General features: G+C 43.6%; 4 protein-coding genes across 6 annotated transcripts in view; 3 read left to right on the top strand and 1 right to left on the bottom strand.

The window, feature by feature from the left end:
* The window catches only part of LOC310679327 (uncharacterized protein), a gene marked incomplete at its 3' end in the record, with an annotated part of 36,632 nt that extends 23,196 nt beyond the window's left edge, over positions 1 to 13,436 (bottom strand). Inside the window, exons 1-2 of one of the 3 annotated variants that reach the window (XM_083444483.1) lie at positions 13,309 to 13,436; positions 2,571 to 2,618 (exon numbers count right to left, since the gene is read on the bottom strand). Coding sequence is in view for 1 of the 3 variants with exons in the window: in XM_083444482.1 (XP_083300608.1) it covers positions 2,418 to 2,438 (21 nt within the window). Of the gene's footprint in view, positions 1 to 2,417; positions 2,518 to 2,570; positions 2,619 to 13,308 lie in introns of those variants that run through there. The other 2 variants (XM_083444484.1, XM_083444482.1) reach the window with 2 other exon arrangements.
* The window catches only part of MAX (MYC associated factor X), a 703,696-nt gene that overhangs the window by 274,768 nt on the left and 408,592 nt on the right, over positions 1 to 20,336 (top strand). The gene's annotated exons all lie outside the window — the stretch shown is intronic.
* Positions 1,458 to 4,899, top strand: LOC310679354 (glycine N-acyltransferase-like protein 3). Its single transcript, XM_083444553.1, has 5 exons — positions 1,458 to 2,354; positions 2,479 to 2,586; positions 2,802 to 2,928; positions 3,503 to 3,623; positions 4,311 to 4,899. Exons 1-5 carry the CDS (start codon positions 2,277 to 2,279, stop codon positions 4,723 to 4,725), a joined length of 849 nt encoding a protein of 282 aa, XP_083300679.1. The 5' UTR covers positions 1,458 to 2,276; the 3' UTR covers positions 4,726 to 4,899.
* On the top strand, positions 11,426 to 16,154 carry LOC310679369 (glycine N-acyltransferase-like protein 3). The gene is made up of 5 exons (XM_083444578.1): positions 11,426 to 12,159; positions 13,002 to 13,109; positions 13,336 to 13,462; positions 14,747 to 14,867; positions 15,511 to 16,154. Exons 1-5 carry the CDS (start codon positions 12,082 to 12,084, stop codon positions 15,917 to 15,919), a joined length of 843 nt encoding a protein of 280 aa, XP_083300704.1. The 5' UTR covers positions 11,426 to 12,081; the 3' UTR covers positions 15,920 to 16,154.

The raw sequence follows: 20,336 nt of genomic DNA, 5'->3' as shown, positions 1-20,336 counted from the left end.
TTTAAAAAATATCACTTAAGATACCTTAAGCCATATATCAAGAATGAGCAACCAGCCAAGCAATGGTCTAATGATATAATAGTAAAATACTAGCATTTTGAATACTTAGGGGGGGTATTGGTTTGTGTGTTTGTGTTTTGTTTGTTTGTTCTTGATTTTATTATGTATTTTGTGTATTTATATTGTATTTTTATGTTGTGAGCAGCCCTGAGATCTATGGATGAAGGGCAGGGTATACAAATTTAATAAAAAATACATAAATAAATACCTTTAGGCCAACCAAAATATCACAATATACTGCGTATGTTTTTGAGTTCTCCCAAAAGTCACAGGTTGGCAATGGTGACCAATCTTTTTTGGGACCATGGGCATATTTGCAAACCTTATAAACTGTCATTGACAACCGCTCACATTTCACCTGCAGCCACACACTCACTCTAAACCCTACCCACCCGCAGTCCCACCAGCAATTACACTTGTAAAAGGCATTTTCTGTTTTTTAAAACGTAATACCGGGGCGCACTTTGTGGAGAGCACACCAGCGGAAGAGTTAACCTTTCATCTTCCTGCAATTTCCAGGAAGAACATCCCACAACAATTACATTGGAGCCAGTAGTATGCTTTGTTTCCAAACCTAGTTGTAACAGAAGAGGGGCAATTTTGGAAATCGCATCTGCAGAGAGAAGAGTTAACCTTTTCTTCCTCTGCTATGCCCCCCCCCCATCACCTCTTCCCATACCAGGTCAGCTTAATCACCTTCTTCTATGGAAGGCTTTCTCATCTCACAAAAGGAAGAACTAGTTGTTACTCAGGTTTGCTTCAATCCTTAAAAGGTAAGGATTAGGCCCAGTCATGACTGGCCCAGTCATGACTGGCGTTGTGGCGCTCATCTTGCTTTACTGGCCAAGGGAGCCGGCGTACAGCTTCCGGGTCATGTGGCCAGCATGACTAAGCAACTTCTGGCAAACCAGAGCAGCGCATGGAAACACTGTTTACCTTCCTGCCGGAGCAGTTCCTATTTATCTACTTGCACTTTGACATGCTTTCAAACTGCTAGGTTGGCAGGAGCAGGGACTAAGCAATGGGAGCTCACCCCATCGTGGGGATTCGAACCGCCGACCTTCTGATCAGCAAGTCCTAGGCTCTGTGGTTTAACCCACAGTGCCACCTGCGTCCCTTGCTTCCATCCTTAGGTGAACATTAAATCATAGTTGAGTTTTAACTGTGGTTTAAAGTTATGTATGAACCATCTCACTGTGTACTCTGGATTGACTTTTGCATGTTGTCAGAGCTCATCCCACTACCACATTGCAGTGAAATGAGAAAGAGACCCTGGTGAATGAATATCTAGCTGTCCTGCTCTGAACTTGAAACAAAGTAGATCTGTGCAGGGTTGAGAAGACTTGGCCAAGTGTAAGCAGGGGCTTTCTAGGGATTGGTTAGGTTGGCCCCCGCTCCCAGGGGGGCGTCAATATCACGCCCCTCGACTCTGGCTTGGAGGGGTGGAGTGCCCAGCAGGGCGGCTTCAGAGTTGATGATACAGCTCCTTGCCAAGGGCGCATGGAAGCCTGGACATAAGTCATAGTATATGCCAAATCTCTCATGTTCTCTGGACTTGTGACCATCTGAGTCAAGCAAAAGCATTTTGCAGCCAAACTTCCTTCTCTGTTGAGACACTGGGAAAAAGGCCAAGGCACCAGCCTGTTAATGGCTTATTGCTTCAGGAATTTTTTTTAAAAATGCTTAAGTGGATAAATTGTCTCAGCAAGGATGGCATTCCATATCATGCCAGTGGCCCTGCAATAGGCTGCTACCTTCTTCTCAAAGGCAGACGTGTCCCTTCAGGTAAGCACTGCAGCTGTCTTTGTGGACCTCTGAAGGGGACAACCTAATCCCCCTAAATAAGTGGGACCCAAATCATCTTGCCTACCAATTCAGCTCTGCCTCAACGCTAGAAAAATGAGGAAATGGTTTGACGAGCTGCAAAGGGGAGTTGGGGACTGTCTGAATGAGGGGCAGCCACTGTCGGTGTCCTCAGCCAGAATAGGAATCAACTCCATATATCCCTGATCTACGGACATAATTAGTGAAGTAATTTGAGTACTAGAGATCTCATGAGAAATGGCAAGTCATTCTGCTTGTGGATTGTCCGGTAGCACTGAGTGTAAGGGTCCGATGCATTTCTTTCTGCGTTTCGTCCCCTTCAAGTGCTTCCTTCCCACCCACGTTATCTTTCCTGGAACCTGACGTAGCCACCAGCCCCTCTTTGGCCAGCCATGCAGATCCTGACCTGCCCCTCCAAGTTGAAGCTGCTGGAGACTGTGCTGCAACGGCACCAGCCCCAGGCTCTTCCGGTAATTCTCGCTCCTCTACTGCCGTCCCCTTTCCCCATCAATTTAACAAATGGCAATTCCTACCATTTTCTCATGGAGCAACATGGATTTTTCCTCTAGCTAACTCCCCTCCTTTCCTTGGCAGGCCAACGGAGCTGTGATGCACATCAACCGTAGAAATCCAGCTCAGCACGAAGTGGTGGTGGACTCTTGGCCGGAGTTTAAAGTTGTCCTTACCCGCCCACGTAAGGAGGTAAGAATTCTCCCATAACCCGTCCCCTGAACCTGTGAGAAAAAGCCCAAGAGACAATAGCTTCTGAGGCTGGAGACGCACTCCGTGGTGGCGCTGGGCCTGTTCCTGCCTCCTTTGCCTTTCTCTTGCTCCTGCTCTCCGTCGTTAATAAGACCCAACCAACCCCCGCTACCTGCGCCCTGTCAATAGCCAAATGACTGTGCCACGTTCTGCAGGTGGTAAAAGATAAGCAGGATTACTACACCAACTTTCATACTGCTTTCTACTGGGATGTAGACGCCTGGCGAACACTGTTGGAAAATGCAGAAGCCATTGACTGGGGAAAGGCCTTTCAGCTTCAAGGTAAAGCTCCTCACGCTCTACTTATTCCATTCCTGGAATAGCAAAACTAGCTTCCTGGTAAGGTGATGAGACATTGAGAGGTACCAAGGAAGTGGCTCTGTGTGAGATGGAAAATGGGTGGGTAGTTAGAAAATGGGTGGGCAGAGGCTGAGTTGAGAGCAGAGAGTTAGAGTGATGTGAGCACATTAGCAAGCTGGGGGGAGAGAGGGAGGGAGAGAGGGAGGGAGGGAGGGGGAGGGAGAGGGAGAGAGAGAGCAATGTTTGATTTCTGTTTGAATAGAAGGCTGTGACCATGGGGGAAACAAGTCCCTCTTGGGGTGTTAACACTGCTCAGGTTGTGTATATGTGTAAATAAACCACATGCCACAGAGACACCACAGTCTCTGCTGTCCCTCATTGCAAAGGAAACACCAACCCTGGGTAATCGCCTGGAACCCCTGGAATCTCGCACTGCTCAAAGATTGGCTGGCACACAACACTATAATCATACAATAGCAAGAGAGGTGCAGACACAGAGCATTAGAAAATATAATTGCTCACCCCCAGGTTGACATCTCATTTTCATTGTGTGCAGGGCTCCAATATGGTTTATATGAAGCTCTCAGAGATATTGCAGAATCCAGACGTGTCAATCTTAAGCCATACTTCTACCAGACAATCTTGCATCCTGACCCATCTGCCTACTGTCAGAGCCGGTTAGTGAGTGCACTCTCACCCTGGGGTATCTAAATGATGGGAGTTTGTTGACTGGAGAGGGGGAGAAATTAAATTTAGTTCCCATTTAAAGGCTTGCACTTTCCTTAAATACAACCATCCTTTGAAATTTAGTTGAGAGAGGGGGCCCCTACCCATTTATCATCTCACACCAAGCCTCTTAATCCTTTGTTCTCTTAATGGCCAGGTGATCACGTCAGCACAGGAAGCTAGCCTGACTTATATTTTAACACTTCCTAGGTCCAGGGGAAAGGAGGGCCTCAGCTCTCCTCTGCAACTCTTAACAATATCATTGCATATTACTTGTGGACTGAAAATAACATCAGCAAATATCCAGTATTCTTTGGGTTGTATTCTGTTCTGAAAAAGGGCTGACTAGGTGAACACCAGCAATTTCTGCTTCTATTTTCATCAGAATTCTCAAAACATTCCTCCTCATAATCAGTAAGCAGTGAATTGTAACCCAACACAAAGCTCCACATCTGATTGCTATGTCCTGTGTTAGTCCCGCCCACAAAACAGGAGGAGAAAGTCACAGGGTCACTTCCTGAGTTTCTCTTGCAACTTCCTGTTCCTTTGTTCCGGGGGATAGTGACAAAATACTTTTTAAGCCTAAGGGATGCTTTCAGTCTGCTCAACCGCCATCACTGCCTCTCTTTGCATTTCAGGTACAGAAGTGGCCACTTCCACTTCGGCAGCCTAAACTCCTCTCATTCAGCTCTGCTCAATGAAAACTGGGGACGCAATGATCGGAGCCTGCGCTATCTGGACAGCCTGATCCACAACTTCCCTAGTGCTTGCCTCCTGGACAAAGAAGACCAGCTGGTTTCCTGGTGCCTTACTGATCAAATGGGTTGTTTGACACATGGCTACACCCTCCCTCAGTACCGAGGTCAAGGCTGTGTGGCAGCTGTGACAAGGGCAACAGCTGTGAAGTTGCACGCATCTGGGTTCCCCCTGTATACTACGGTTTTGGCAGACAACCAGCCTAGCAAACAGACATTGAAGCGTCAAGGATTCCACATCTTGCCCTTGACGAATTATGCACTTTTCTTTACACCAAGCCTCCAGCCCACAAGATAATACACTGCAACCTTTCGCTCCCAGAACTGTGCACATCACTTCAGGGTTAGTTAGCATCATGGCCAGATTTAGTGGCCTGCTCTGGACATATTTAAAATTAAATTGAAATACATAGCAAAGCAGCTATTGCTGCTACTTTTCATACCTGATAAGAATTAAGGTTAAAGTTAGTCCTGATGTCAGTCTAAAACACATTTTCCCTTCTGTCTCTTTTAAGTCAATCTTAAGTCTTTTTTTAAGTTTCTTTGAGACAATCCAACTCATATTCTGTACAACAGAACGTCAGGCAGAGCCCAACACCTTGGACACAAATATATCTTGTTTAGATGCCATCGCCATCTAAGCAAACCTACAGAGGCATCTGTAGGCAGGGCTCGTCATAGTTATCTCTCCCACACGGTGCCCAATTTCAACAAACACATACAATGCGTTTGAGACAGACATACATCAGTGACGCAAATGCTGGTTGAGTTGCCTGTCGCCCCCTGCCCAATGCTGCAGATATTATTATTTACTAAAGCACCACACCCATTTAATCATTCATTCACTTGCCTCACGTAAAGAGGGTAAATACCTTGTTAAGCATTGTAGCATTACTAGGGGTGTGTGATGGAGGTCTCCTTCTGATACAATAGGCAACAGTTTGTTTCTAGAGTCAGAATATTAAAATTGTATCTGGGAAGGGACCCTGGGGGTCATCAAGTCCAACCCCCTGCATAACAAGGATCTCAAACTAGATCATACATGACAGATTGCCATCCAACCTTAAAAGCCTCCAAGGAAGAAAATCAAGAACATTGCTCAGTACATAGGTCATCAGGGGGATCCCTAAATATATATACAGCCAATATGTCACCATTTAATTAAAGGACCAAATCATTACAAAGACAAACAAAACCAAAAAAAGATGAAACCACAACAATCTGTGTAGTGCTACTAGATGTAAGACATCTCACATTGTTCCCTTTTACCACTTTTTCAATTTACTTCTCCATAAGCTGTTGATCAAGGTTATACTGCTTTACACAGTAACTCTATCTATCTATCTATATGCCTACCTACCATGGGGGTTGTATCCAATGTTATTCAAAGACCAATTGAAGTAGTTTTGGAGTAGACCAATTGAAATGAGTAGATCTGATTAGCTTAGGTCCATGAATTTCTACTAGTCTACTCTGAGTAGAAATAAGTTGTCTACAACACAAAATATCTAAGGTAATTCTTTCTGGGCCTATATTGGTGTTGTTTTACAAGACTATCTGATTTATTTTACAGCATTTCTTTTATGAAAAAAGAGATTTCCAAGCACTTCAGTTTGTTTGTCATTTCCAGATTGTTTGAGCTAGTTCCAAGCTTGTTTAAATCTAGCATGAGTATACTTTCCCTGGCTAAGATGGCCATGTTAATCTGAGGCCAATTTGAGTAAAGGTTTTCACCTGCTACTGTAGCCTGTGAGTTCCACACACACCTCATGAAACATTAGCTAATCTATATGCCTCTGACAATTTCTGCCTTTTTATCTTCTGTATTTTCAAAGTTGTTTTACATTATGGGTTTTGTTTTTGTTATTCAGCTGTCCATGTGCAAGTACTCATGGCATGCTGTAGCTTCATGCTGCCTAAGCAGGGGGAAACTTAGTTTTCAACTTATTTGCCCCACCTCCACTTTAAACTTTGAGTGGTGCTGGAAGTAGCCTTCTGGGCAGGAAATTATTATCTAGAACTTTCATTCCAGATCCTCTGTTTGGTGGCGTCTGGCAAGCTGTGAAGAAGGTAAAGCTCTTGGAATATCTCCTTTAACTTCATTCTTAATTGAGAGAACCCCAGCAGAGATTTAAAATCACAGAACACATAGCAGAGTAAAGCATGGAAATATAGGTACAGTAGTTAGACCTTTAAAACTGAAGTTCCTTCCAAAGTTTCCCTCTTCCCCTAGCATAGAAAAAGACCATGTTTGGTAAGTCAAGAGTGGTTTACTTACAAACCCTTCAAAGGTCAGATTTGTGTGCTTCAGAAAGTTGCACAGGCAATAAAACTTGGCTTAGTTGCAAAGTGGTGAAAGTTCCAAAATTACTGATATAGGAACATAAGAGTGGCTTGTGAGAGCCATGCAGTCTGAACTGGAGCAACCAGTTCAAACCTCTTCACTCAGTGAGCTTCTAAAGTAGACTGGGAGAGAACAAAGGCTTGATTACATAATTCCTCCCAAGGTGAGAGGAAGTGGACATAGCTAAGTTTGGTAGGATAGTTTGTGGTATTAACCCCTTCATGCATTAATTAGACCTAAGTGTTGTTGGTTATATGAGCCTGGTTATCCCACAACATTATCTCTTATGATCAAGCACTAACTCTAATAAATCAAAAAATGTCCTCAGTTTAGTTTATGGTTTTTTCAACTAAGACACATAATCAAACTATTATTAATAAAATATAGAACACCATGCCTTGAAACTCCATTTGAAAACTCCATTTGTTACAAGTCAACCAGAAATAAACAATACAAAATATATCTAATTCTGTCTGCACTGAAAAGAGAACAATTACAACCAACATATAAAAGGAAATGGGGAAGGGAGCTGATAAAATACAATCTTACAATGCAGCAAACTGAGTAGGAATAGTTGTTCAAATCTATACCATCAGCACTAATTAGGGCTAATTTGAAGGGAAATTTATTCAATACAACCTATCAATGGTACCTTCTCCTACATAGACTGAGTAAAATACACCACCTAAATATGTTTTGTTAGAGGCACAAGAGAAGTAAAGCTGTGTTCTTGATGCCATCTAGGGATCAACTTTAAATAATAACTACTTTCCTTTGCCTTGGGGGTTTCAATAAACTGGTCCAACTTCAGGTCAAGAAACACCCATCATTTGGCTTTGGCTCTTTCCCCGTCTGGTCTTGGACCTCTCTGTAGTACATCCACAGCAATAGTAAACAAAGCAGACATTTAGCTGCTGAAATAGCTAAAGGACACAGATAGCTCACAATTTTCACATGTTTATATAACAAGCTGCATCTCCAGCTCTAGTTGGGGTCAAGGGGGATGATGTACTCCCTAGGTGCAGGCAGAGACGACCACTTCAGTTGTATTAACTCAGTCCTGAGCTAGCTCACTTGATGGTGGTACATGTTTCTAAGAGACAGTGTCTGGTTCATGGGCACGAAATGAACTGAGTAGGGATTTCAAATCCTGTTTGTTCAAAAAAAGGGGGGGGGAATGGTGTAGTTATTAATAAATAACCACAACAAATTAATACTCTGCTTGCTTTCCCCCCTATTTAAATCTTGCTATCCAGTCATGAGCATCTGAACAGAATTGCCTAAATCTTAAATCGCTTTTGACTCCATCCATCCACAATTCTAGGCTGAGCTTGCTCTGAATGCAGTTTTGCTATCCTAAAATCAGCAGACAAAGACCTACAGTGAGATAACTAGTTTACAACTCATGAAACTTGATTTATTTCCATGGTTTGGGGCTGGCTGTGGAGGAGAGCAGTTCTCTCATGTCTTTACCAGCTATGTTGCAGAGGGATATTAAACAGAGCAAACTTTTACTGGTATGGAACTAGTTATAGGGAAAGCTTCCCCTATTGATATTTTGTCCATCAGACCTCTTATTTCTCTGTGTGATCCCTGATATGTTTCAGACCTACCTGCAAAAAAGGGTACAAATCTGCATATGATATACACTATATGCAAATTGTGTTCACATATGTGTCTTCTTTTGCATGTGCAGCAGAGGGCTGAATCCCCACACAGTATACTGGCCCCAGAAAATCCCGTTGGCCTCCCTGTTCAGTAGTAAATCATTCCTGGACTATGCAGTTAATCAATTTACTTTATCACCAATATCCATTGCAAAACCAAACAAGTTTTAAAGGCGCATACAGTTCAAAAATAAACAGAATGGAATGCCACATAAAGCCTGGCTTTAAGAACTATTTATCCTGGTTAGTTTTGCAAAGCAAATTGGCACAAAGCAACTACCATGTTAACTGGGGCTAGACCACCTTGGTGCTCTAAACAAGCATTTATTCTTCCATCCAACTTGCAGAAGCTGTTTCTAGGAGAAGCCCTGAGCAGACTGCAGACAAAATGGGGCCAGAACTGCAAGTGGAGACCAGCTGGTAGACCTTGGCCTCTGTCCAGAGTTCTTGCCTCCCACCACAGAACAACGTCCACTATATGAATGAAGGAATTCTCCAAACGGCAATGATGTCAAAGCAGCAGGGACTCCTCTTCAGTTGCTCTTCTCAGAGGCAATATTTATGCCACAGACTGAAAGGGAGGCATTTGAACCATGCCTACCCTCTAGGGAGTCCTAACTTGGCATCCTGCATGCCCTCTCCACCCACCGTGCCAAACAGCTGGAATGGGCTAGGCTCCCTCCAGCGCCACTATGGCGGCACTGGAGCAGACACAATTTTACGGTCAACTTAAGCAAATGATCCATCTGGAGACGAGTCTGTCCCACGGCTCTCAGCTTTCAAGGCCAGCACGTTCTCGGCCAGAAGGAAGGAAGAAGAAAATGAACACAGAGAAAGGAAACAGGGGGATAGGATAAATGGGAATAACTGTTACTGGATTTATCTGCATTTCTTCTACACGGACCTTTTCTCTCTCTCTCTCATTGCTGTAGAAGGACCTAACTGAGCATGGGAATGATGGATCAAAGCAGTGTCTGGAAGTAAGACCACTGGGATTCCCCCAAGGAAGCTACTCTGAACTTGCTAAAGGAAGAGCAGTATAAGGAAATATAAGAATTTGTTATATAATAAATGAAATTATATAATATTTAATGAAATATATATTAATTGATAAGACTCCAGTGCTCAGTTATTCTTTAATCATGGCTGCAGTAAATGCACTGGGTTTTAACTTGTGCAAGAGTGGGGGCAGTCATCCAAAGAAAGGAGAACTGACTGTATTCATTTGCTAAGTAGAGTTGGACACGTTACTGTCTCTTAATTTAATGTACCTCACAGGGTTGTTGTGGAAAAAAGAGAGAGAGGCTGGGTGGGCTTCCAGGTCACCTCAGAGGAAGTATGAATTCATGTGGGGTTGGGGCATTGATAGTGGCACCCGGCAGCTAAAGCCTCTGCTTCTCCTCAGGCTCTTATTTGAAACATCCTATTAATTCTCCCTGAGAATCAAGCTACAGATGCAGTTATGGGCAAGTGGTGAAGAGCTACTCGCTTCTGGATAACCCTATGTGACAAATACTATTTCTATTTATCCAGAACACTGAGTACCCAAGGATTCCAAATCTCTCTCTCTCCAGGCAGTCTGGGGGCAGGAGATTGTATTCTTCCTCAACTCAGTTTGAACTGCCAGCTTTATTCAGTTTGCTCCAGCAACTTTGACTTCATCTAGTTCACCATAATAACCTTGACTGAAATAACTTTTGATATAGCTTGTGGGGAGATTAATGGTGTGTCTGGTTCATCCAATTCACAGGCTTTGTCAAATGTTACCTAAGAAACAATTCACACATACTAAATTCTGGATGTGAATTGGAGCCCATAGTCAGTTAATAGGGAAACACCTCCAGGTGAAGTTTGCAACAGGCCTATTTACATGTTGCGAAATAAGATTGATTCAGTCACCACTTCTTCCACCAAAAGGAAAGAAAAAAAGATAGGGGACTGACTGAGCACTGTTGGTCAGAATCAGGGATGGAGGGAAAATTGATTCAGACTGCATTTTGCACTTCCAAAACCAAAGATGAACTGAAACACAGCTGTCCTTTGAAATTTACCCTTTTCCAAATTTTTGCAATGAAGTTTTCCAACCAATGTTTACAAAAGTGCATATAACTCTGAATAAATGAAGATATTAGTGAAAATAATATACAAAAATCCATTATAGGAAGGGAAATTGACTTGAGGAAATGGAACAATACCAACTTCACCCTCTCAGACAAAATAGCCATGTTCAAAAATGAACACCCTCCTAAAATTAATGTACCTATTTCCAAAACCTCCCAATCTGGATTCCCTCAACCCAACTTCCTCCACAGGAAAAAACTACTCTTGTTTATTTTCTCACACAAGTCTTCTCCTTAAGCACTTCCATCACTTTTCCAACAAAAAAGACACTGGGACTCTTACACTTGGCTTTAAGAACAGAAAAGATGTTCCAATGGATTAGAGAGAGAGAGAAATCTAGTCCAGTATCCAGTTCTCACAGTGGCCAGCTAGATGTCTATGAGAAGCCCACAAGCAGGGCATGAGTTCAGAGTACCAGTACTCTTCCCACTCATGTTCCCTAGCAACTGGTGTTCAGAAGAATACTGCTTCTGCTACTAGAGTAGTACACACCGAGCCACCATGCTCAGTAGCCATTAACAGCAAAATGTTATATGTGTATATGTGGATGGGGAAGGAGACCAAGGGTGCACATGCAAGCTTCATCCCCAACAGCCATGGACACATGCTCCTCTATCAGTCCATGTCTTCCCCAGTGTTGAGTAGGGAAGATCTGTGTTGGGTTGTTCTTGCATTCACTTAAATATGAGTAGGACACCTCATGTGATTGGGGACCCTAATATAGCAGTGTTCCTAATCACATGCAGAGTGTCTGCTCAGTTTTATTCCAGTCGCTATGACGGTGCTGTGATTTAAGTGGTTTCATCATGTGGAACTACATATGGTCATAATTCAATTTTATTTTTAATCAGGGGTAGAAAACTCTTCTTTATGTCCTGCCCCGACACAGCATTTGGAAAACGTGAAATGGCAGTGGAAGGGGGAGATAAATATTAATTGTGCTTTTACGCAACAGACATCACATGGCCATCTAAAGAGAGGGGTCTAGTCCATTAAGTCCAAAGTCTAACTATACGTAGAAGCACCACTGAATATTGGGAAGATGTATGTTAATGGTTCACTCATTCTAGTAAATGTGCACATTCCCTCCACCTTGAAACAAAGCAGTCCAAAGATCTAGCTGGGTGGGCAAGACATTGAGTGAGTAGGTTTGTGTTGCTGCTTTGGTTCATGGAGGACCGTAAGTGAGCAGTTGACAATGTGACAACGCACCAGAAGTTAATAAGAGAATCTGTAACTTTCAACAGGACCACAGGTGAGCAGGTGACAGTGTAACAGATCATCAGCGGCTCAAAAGAGAATATATTTTTTCTCTGTCTGTTGAGCGGGAAGGAGGGGAAGGGATTCCTGTTACAATTAGAAGCTCAGTTGTGTTAGCCTAGAGCTTTAAAAAATCTGTAATTTCAGTCACATAGGAAGCTTTACAGAATGGGGCTTACAGTGAGGTACAGAGAAGTGGTCTCTCTCTTTCTCTCTCTCTCAGGTGCTGTTTCTTCTGGTACCTGCATCAGTCTCCCACGCTATGTTGATCCTATCCTGCTCTTCCAAGCTGCAGATCCTAGAGGGACTGCTGAAGAAAAGCCTCCCTCAGACACTTCAGGTGATCCTGAGCAATATATTCTGGATTATTAGCTAGGAATATGGGACCAAATTCCTGACAAAATCTTGCATCTTCTGAAAGATCCACATTTGGAGTCTGATAAGTTTGTTTAAGTCAATAAACAGGTGCTTGAAAATATGGGTATTATACAGATACACTGCACAGAGAGATAAGATTGGCCGCAGCTCCTTGTAGAGGGCACAGCTGATGTGAACTGAGTGTGTGATGTCTGAAATGGCCCTGTCAATTCCTACACTTGGTTTGTCAGGTGGGAGGTAGAATGCCCTCACTAGGGATGAGGGAGAAATTCAATTCAGTTTGCACGACCTAATTTGCGCTTCCTGAAACAATACATGACAAAACACATTCTACGTTTTTCTGAATCTTGCAATGTTGTTCTTCACACAGTGGCGTAGCAACCACTGCCGGCACTATTGTCTCCATCCAAGTTACAATCACAAAATGCATATAGTAAAGGATTCATAAAAAAGCACTGTATTGGAGAAATTGCTTTCTAAAAATATGTAAATTAGTTATAATCGTGCATATTAGGTGAAATTAACACCAAAAAGTGCCATTAATATTTATGAGGACTTTTTATTTAATCCACACTAATGTGGAAATGAGGTGGACTGAAGATGGGAAAAATGGGGGGAAATGAGAGAAATGAAAAATCAACAGATTTTCCTATCCCTAGTGTTCACTCAGGACACCCCAATCAAGGCATGCAGCAGATACAAGCCTGACACAAACCACTAATTCTCTCTCTGACCCCAAACATTTCTCCCAGGCAGTCTCCTTCAACTGCAGCACCAACTCTGACATCATATGACTCTTGACAGGTCTATTGTGCAGTCATGAACATAAACCGCGGGAACCCAGTGGGCCACGAGGTGATTGTGGATTCTTGGCCAGATTTCAAGGCGGTCCTGACTCGTCCACAGAGAGAGGTACTAGCCCTTGGGGATTTTGCAAGATACATTTTGTGGGATGTCAGCAGGAAACACTGTGCTGGGGCCTCCTCTAAGCCAGGCTCAAACTGAAAGGGGATGTTGGCTTTGGTCTAGGAGCACACCTTTGGCATTATCAGCTGCCAAAGGGAGCAGGTGAAACTTCATCATTTCATCTCAACATCAGGAAAATGTTTACCTGTTCAATTGTATGTCTCTCTTTTAGGCTGTTTCAGACAATGCGGATTTCCTGAGCAACATATATGCAGCATTTTATCGGGATCTTGATGTGTACCGGAAACTGTTGCTAGACACAGATGCCATCAACTGGGACCAAACCTTTGCTCTCTGCGGTAGCAGGCTGTTATTTCTAAGGGAAGAGTTACGAGATGAGGAGACACGGTTTAGTTACTTAATATGAATTTGATGAGGAAGTGACTGAAGTGAATGTAATAGAGAAATATGAGCAAAATAAAATACAAAACAATACATTAGGGAAGTAACATATGAGCTACATTCCAGGTTTTACTAGTGGTGTATAAACCCTACACAGATCTGGTGGTAAAGCATGCTGTGATGTCAGCATGGGCTTTCTAGTATAGTGGTACCAGAATTTTCTGAAGTTTACTCGTCTTAAAAGCAAAGCAAGTCCCAACATTGATATGCTTTTGATGGTTATTGAAACTTTTGTTTTCTCCCAAGCATTCCTGAATGAGTCCATTCTATTTGTGCTCTTTAAAATTCTGGTTGATTTTTATTTCTTAATGCTGTGTTGATAACCTCTATAATGTTTAGTATACTGTTTCTCTACACCTTTATTTGTCCAGTATTTTGCATTTTTATAGCTAAATATTCAAGTGCAGTTGGTTTTTTATTGGAGACTTTGTGGAGGAAGCTCCTCAAAGAGTTGAGAATACATTTTAAAAGAAAACCAGTCAATAAATATCTACAGTAAAGAGAGACAACAATACAGTGGTACCTTGGGTTACATACGCTTCAGGTTACAGACTCCACTAACCCAGAAATAGTACCTCGGGTTAAGAACTTTGCTTCGGGATGAGAACAGAAATCGTACTCCGGCGGCGCAGCGGCAGCAGGAAGCCCCATTAGCTAAAGTGGTGCTTCAGGTTAAGAACAGTTTCAGGTTAAGAACGGACATCCGGAACGAATTAAGTACTTAACCCGAGGTACCACTGTAATGGGTTTTAGCAATACTGTACTTAGAGTAAGTGATAGGGTATTTTGTGATGCAGTTCTCCAGCCAAGTAATGCGATGCACATACTAAAGTGTGCATTAAGATGCATATATTAGTGAAAACAATCTGTGTCTATGTGAGAGAAGAAATTTGCCCTTAAAATGTGGATGAATTTTCATCAAATGTGGAGAATTGAACAAGGTTGAAAAAATAAGAAACTGAGGGAAATCAAAACTGATAGATTCACCCTTCCTTACCATCTGCACATGTATTCCTTCCATAGCCTCTAAGGACAATGGGACTTTTCATTGTCCAAGGGCAGAAAGGGAGCAATGAACCTTGGATGACCTGAGTGATGGCAGTTCAGTATATGTGCAGCTAAAAATTTCTTGTCCTACCTGACAATACCACTCTCTTAGTGACATATACCGCTTTGTATAGGGAACCATGATGGGATATATGAGGTCTCTAAAGAGGCTATCGCTGCCAAGGAAATCCAGTTGACTGCAACCCCCTACTTTACCTACCTGAACCTCAACCCAGATAAACAGCCTGAGCCCCGGTGAGTGTCCATTGTGCTCCCTACTTCTTTCTTGGTTGAGGCACTGGCTAACCTGTGGTTCTTCAGTAGGAGAATCTCCATAGTCAAAATGCGTATGGACAATCCTGGCGTTTACTCCTTAGTTTGCCTTCATGTAGCTGGGACAGCAAGGCACCAAAGGCAGCAACAAAGGGGGTGGCACTGCCTACTCAAGGAAGGGAAGAAGAATACCACACAAAAGTAGGTTTACATCAGGGGTCAAGTTTAGAAAAGGAATCCCAAGAGCAGAGCGAGCAGTTCTTCATGTAACAGGAACCATCTTAGAAGAGGCATGCTCTGCTGAAGGGTGTGTGTGAATCACTTCCAAACTGGTGCCCACCATCTGTTATTTTTCCACATAATAGTGTTTGATTAATAGGATGCATTTTCAATCACTTTTAATGGGGTTCTTTTTTATCTATGAAACTAAACAACTAATTGGTCATTAGTTTAAACTACTGGGTGTTAGGGCAAACAACAGGGAATCGGTATCATTTTCATGCCAGCTTGCTGGTGGTTTTGTTAAGACTGTTGAACTAGGGAGACTTTGAGGATGAGCCAGGAAGATAATTCTGCCTTCTTATGTTCAGCTCTCTCCTCATTGCTCATCTTTCTGCTCTCCTAGGCTAGATCCAGGCTTCACTTTTTCCTCCTTAAATGGCTCCCACATTGACCTGCTGGATGAAACGTGGCACTTTGGGGGCAGTGAACACAGCCGGAGATATCTGGCCAACATGGTGCAATTCTTCCCCAGTACCTGCATCTTGGACTCCAATGGTCATCCTATCAGCTGGATCATCATGGAATCTCTGGGTACACTGAGACACGGCTACACCCTTCCATCCCACCGCCGGAGGGGCTACTCATCTATGGTGCAGAGGGCACAGGCCAGGCGTGTCCATGCAGCTGGCTTCCCTGTATATGGCCTTGTTGCCCTAGATAATACCCCCCAGCAGAAACTGCTGGTCTCCCTTGGCTTCCAGAGATTATCTGAACTGTGTCATTACTGCATCCATTCTCCAGCTTCTCAGTGAGAGGAGGAGAGTGCAACAGTCGTTTTCCAGGATCCTGTTCAATCCTTTCACTTACCAGTCCTCTGAATGGGAGAGAGGGAGATTATCACACCCTTTCAAGAACCATTCCCCTTTACTCTATTTTCCATTTAAATGCTACCTCAATTCCTGTTGATTAAAAACTTTGGTGCTGGGTTTGGACTGAATCAGACGACGTTGGGTTTTTGGGTGAATACCCATGACCCCCATTTTGAGTGTCTATTGCTCCGTTTGTGGGGTGCTGCAAAATGAAGTGTTTTCTCTGCAAAACACTGCTGCCAATTTTTTCTCAAAGTTTGGCCCCTGTTTAGAGCGAATCAGACGATGTTTGGTTTTTGGGTGACCCCTGAGTTTGAGTGCCCATTGCTCTGTTTATGGGGCATTGCAAAACCCTGCAAAACTTTTGGCTCCAGTTTGGGCCGTCACCACCCAGTAGGCCTGAATCGACTATATATTTGATGTAAAATAAATTTGTTTAATATTTTAAAGTTGTAAACCACCTTTGGTAACTTGGCAAGAAGGCAATATATATATCCAATGAATAAAATGTTTTCTGTCCTGGTAGCAGGCTTGTCTGTTTTTTTCCATTTGTTGCTAGTCATGAAACCACGCCAATATGCCAAAATAAGAGGTTTTAAATGCCATCTCTTTGGATGCTGACATATTCATTCATTGGTGTTTTAATTTATTGACTGGAACTCCCTGTCTATTGACATTAAGGAGGCACCATAATGGTTCTCTTTCTGGGACCTGCTTAAAACGTTTTTGCTTAGGCAATCCTACCCATATAGGTAGCAGTTACATGGGCTTATTCCTGCATTCACTTTAATATGAGTAGGATACCCCATGTGATGGGGGACTCTGATAAAGCAGCGTTCCTAAACATGACAGCAATCAATCAATCAATTTATTTATTACGGCCATGGGCCCATACAGGAAAATAAAGCATAAATAACAGCTTGTGCACGTGGGGAAAAAGAAAAAAAGAAAAAAAAGAAAAAAGAAATAAACAGCCGCTATAACGCCACTATAACAATAAAATACTATAAGATGGAATGGCATCCTACACCTTAATTAGCTTGTAGTGCTCCTTGGCGTCGCTTTTGGGTAAGGACCGCAGCCAGGAACCTAGCCACTTTCAGGGTCGTATGGGAATCCTTATCCTGCAAGATTTGGGCAAGGTGGAATGTTGGAGGGGTACCCACTAGTTTCTGTATAATTGATCCCAGCAAGTTTGCCCGTAGCACATTGAACAGGGGGCAAGAGAACATAATGTGCTGGAGCGACTCCGGCGTCACCTTGTCACATTCGCACATGGCGGGGACTTTGCCCTTTGAGAATCTATGTCTCAGGGCATTGGAGGGAAAAACGTTAAACCTCGCTTTGGTGAAGGCCAGTCTATGGGCAACAGTCGAAAGGGAGGAGAGGTATGATGGAACGCAGTAAGTTAAAGTGATACCAATGCTCTGGGGCGAACAAACACCTCCCCCCAGCATGTAATTTCGCTGTAAGTCGATGTCATCCAGTCTTTGGCGAATCAGTCTTTGAGCTGTGCTTTGATCTAATTTTAGGGAATCTGAGGGAGAGATTCCATAACTCAAGAGTTTGGCATGGATTCTGCTAGACCAAAGGCTAGAGAATTCATCTCGCCATAGGCATTGGGCAAGGTAATGGTTTGGTAATCTATGCCACAATGATAACCAGTAATTGAAGGCATGCTTCCACAGGCAAGTTTCTAAGGATGCGATCTTCAATTCTAGTCGCATGGCTGCGTTGCTTACGCACAGAGGGAGCATTAGGAGCCGACGTAGGAATTGGTTTTGCAGAGTCTCAAGGGGAGCAAGATCTGTCAACACGGCCCAAAGCGGGGCAGCATAAGCGAGTACAGCCACCACTTTTGCCTTGAACACCTTTAAGGCCGAGGGAACATGCAAAGCTCCATCCGAGAAAAAAAATCGGAGGAGCGCATATGACAGGGTTTTGGCCTTATTAAGTAGGTGTTGAATTTGAGCTTTCCACCCCAGATTGTATTGAAAAATAATTCCTAGGTATTGAAATTTTAGGACTTGCTCTATTTTTGCTCCACCAAGCTTCCATTTATATAATCTCCGGCTTCTGGAGAAAATCAGATTCTTGGATTTGACATAATTGATGGTTAATTGGTTGAGTTGACAATAAGTGGCAAAGATCTTCAGAGCTCTGGTTAGTCCAACACGTGTAAAAGATAGAATTACTGCGTCATCCGCATATAAGAGGAGTGGGCAACGATAATCCGCTAGTCTAGGCGCATGTATACTTGGAGATGAGTTGACTAGGGGTGCTCGCATGTCGCTGATGAATAGGTTGAATAGGCAGGGAGCCAGTATACAACCTTGGCGCACTCCCTTGTTTATTGGTATCGGGTTTGTGAGGTCGCCCGCAGGAGTGAGTCTCACTCTGGCAAGGGTACCTTCGTGGAGTTGACTTATAAGCCATAAGAGTCTTCTATCAATGCCCTGTTTCGCAAGTTTTTCCCAGAGAATATTTCTCGGCACGCTGTCGAAGGCTGCCTTTAGATCTAAAAAGGCCGCACAGAGGTAGCCCCGAGGAGGGGAGGAGTACTTCCGTGCCAGATGATAAAGCACTATCGCCTGATCGGTTGTAGAACGTTTGGTTCTGAACCCTGCTTGTTCGTGGCCAATCTGGTTAGTCTCATCTACCCATCGCAATAGTTTAGTCAGCAAAAAGCTGGCATAAATTTTCCCTATAATCGAAAGGAGGCTGATGTTACGGTAATTTTCCGGCTCCATTGGAGAACCTTTTTTATGAATTGGTACTATGATGGCCTCCTTCCATATTTTGGGGATGAGACCAGAGGCGTTGATTGCGTTGAAGGTTTTGGCCAAGATGCCAGCCCACCATTTTGGGTGTAGTTTGATGGCTTCGGCAGGGATCAGATCGGGCCCAGGGGCTTTGCCCGGTTTCAGCTGAGCTATTAGCTTGACTATTTCGTCAGGATCGGTGGGAGGCCAAATGGGTAGGTGGGTAAACAGGTGCATCAGATGGTCGGAGGGAGCATCTGCCTGTGAGAAACATTTCTTCAGGAACAGTTCCCATGTCGGTGCAGGAATGACTGCCCTTGGGTATTTCCTCACCCTTCTATTAATCAAGGACCAGAATTCCCTGGATCTGTGTGGTTTTGAAGCAGTAATCAAAGCCTGCCAACGATTATGTTGCCACTCACGTTTGGCAATTTTTTGCATGCGTTTATAAACTTGCTTGGCTTGTGCGTAGCTAGCTGGCAGAGTAGATGCATTGGAGGTCTTATATACATTATATATAGCACGAAGGCGCTATCTTGCTTGTTTGCATTGAGAATTGTACCAGGGGGCACCGTGAGTATACTCGTTTCGATTTGAATTGTTGGGTGGTAACCTGAAGAAGGCCGTAAGAACAGTCGTATGATGGTGGAAGCGATTCAGCACTATGCTATGCTCGTCTGGGACAGGGCCTATGTTGGAATGAGGCCCAAGGATTTCTTTTTGAAAGAATTCCTGATACCTTTGAGCCTGGGTCTCCGACCATTTGATTCCTCTTATTTGGAAAGATGCGTTGGTTACCATCTGGGTCGCATGTCTATCAGCCTCTGGCTGCCAGTTCAGGGAAAGCTTGGCTACCAGGGGGAGATGATCACTGGATTGTACATTCTCAATCTTAAAGGTGGAAATACACTTAAGTAGATCCCTGGAGACCAACAGGTAATCGAGGACGCTGTTTGACTTAACGCTCAGATGGGTGAAATCCCCTGGAATATCAGGGAGACATGCGCCATTTAAGGGGGCCAGATTTAAACAGATGGCCATTTGATATAGGAGTACACCAGCCTCAGTTACTCTGTGGTCTTTAGAGGTTCTCCTCATGATGTGTTCCAGATCATAATTATCAAGGTTTGGGGTAACCCACCATTTGGCTTTGGTCAGCGAATCCCAGTTTGCTGCTGTGCGGGCATTAAAGTCGCCACCTATTATGGCCGGGGTGTTGGGAAACTTAACATAACATGAGAGCAAATGGTCTTCTAGCGAGCCCCATTTAGAGCCCAGATCAAGAGAGGAACCCCCAGGAGGCAGATAAACATTTGTGACTAGGAGTGAGATCTTTTCCCCCACTATCAGCCCGGTAAGGGCGTAAGGGGGCAAGGCCTGTACTAGAGAAAATTTCGAATGAAGGTTGAGAGAGATGCCTATTATTAGGCCCCCTTTAGGGCGGCCTCCTTTCAGGGAGGGACAGGCAGGAAGTTCTAGAAGCTCAAAGCCATTTAGGACAATTTTCTCTACTTCCCACGATTCTTGGAACAGGATGATATGGAATGGGTTAATAAACTCCAGGAATTCTGGGTCAAGTTTTTTCCCTCTCCAGCCCG

The sequence above is a fragment of the Podarcis tiliguerta genome (assembly GCF_965153285.1).
Source record: "Podarcis tiliguerta genome assembly, chromosome: 1".
NCBI classification, from domain to species: domain Eukaryota; kingdom Metazoa; phylum Chordata; class Lepidosauria; order Squamata; family Lacertidae; genus Podarcis; species Podarcis tiliguerta.
This window is presented reverse-complemented; position numbering and strand designations above follow the sequence as displayed.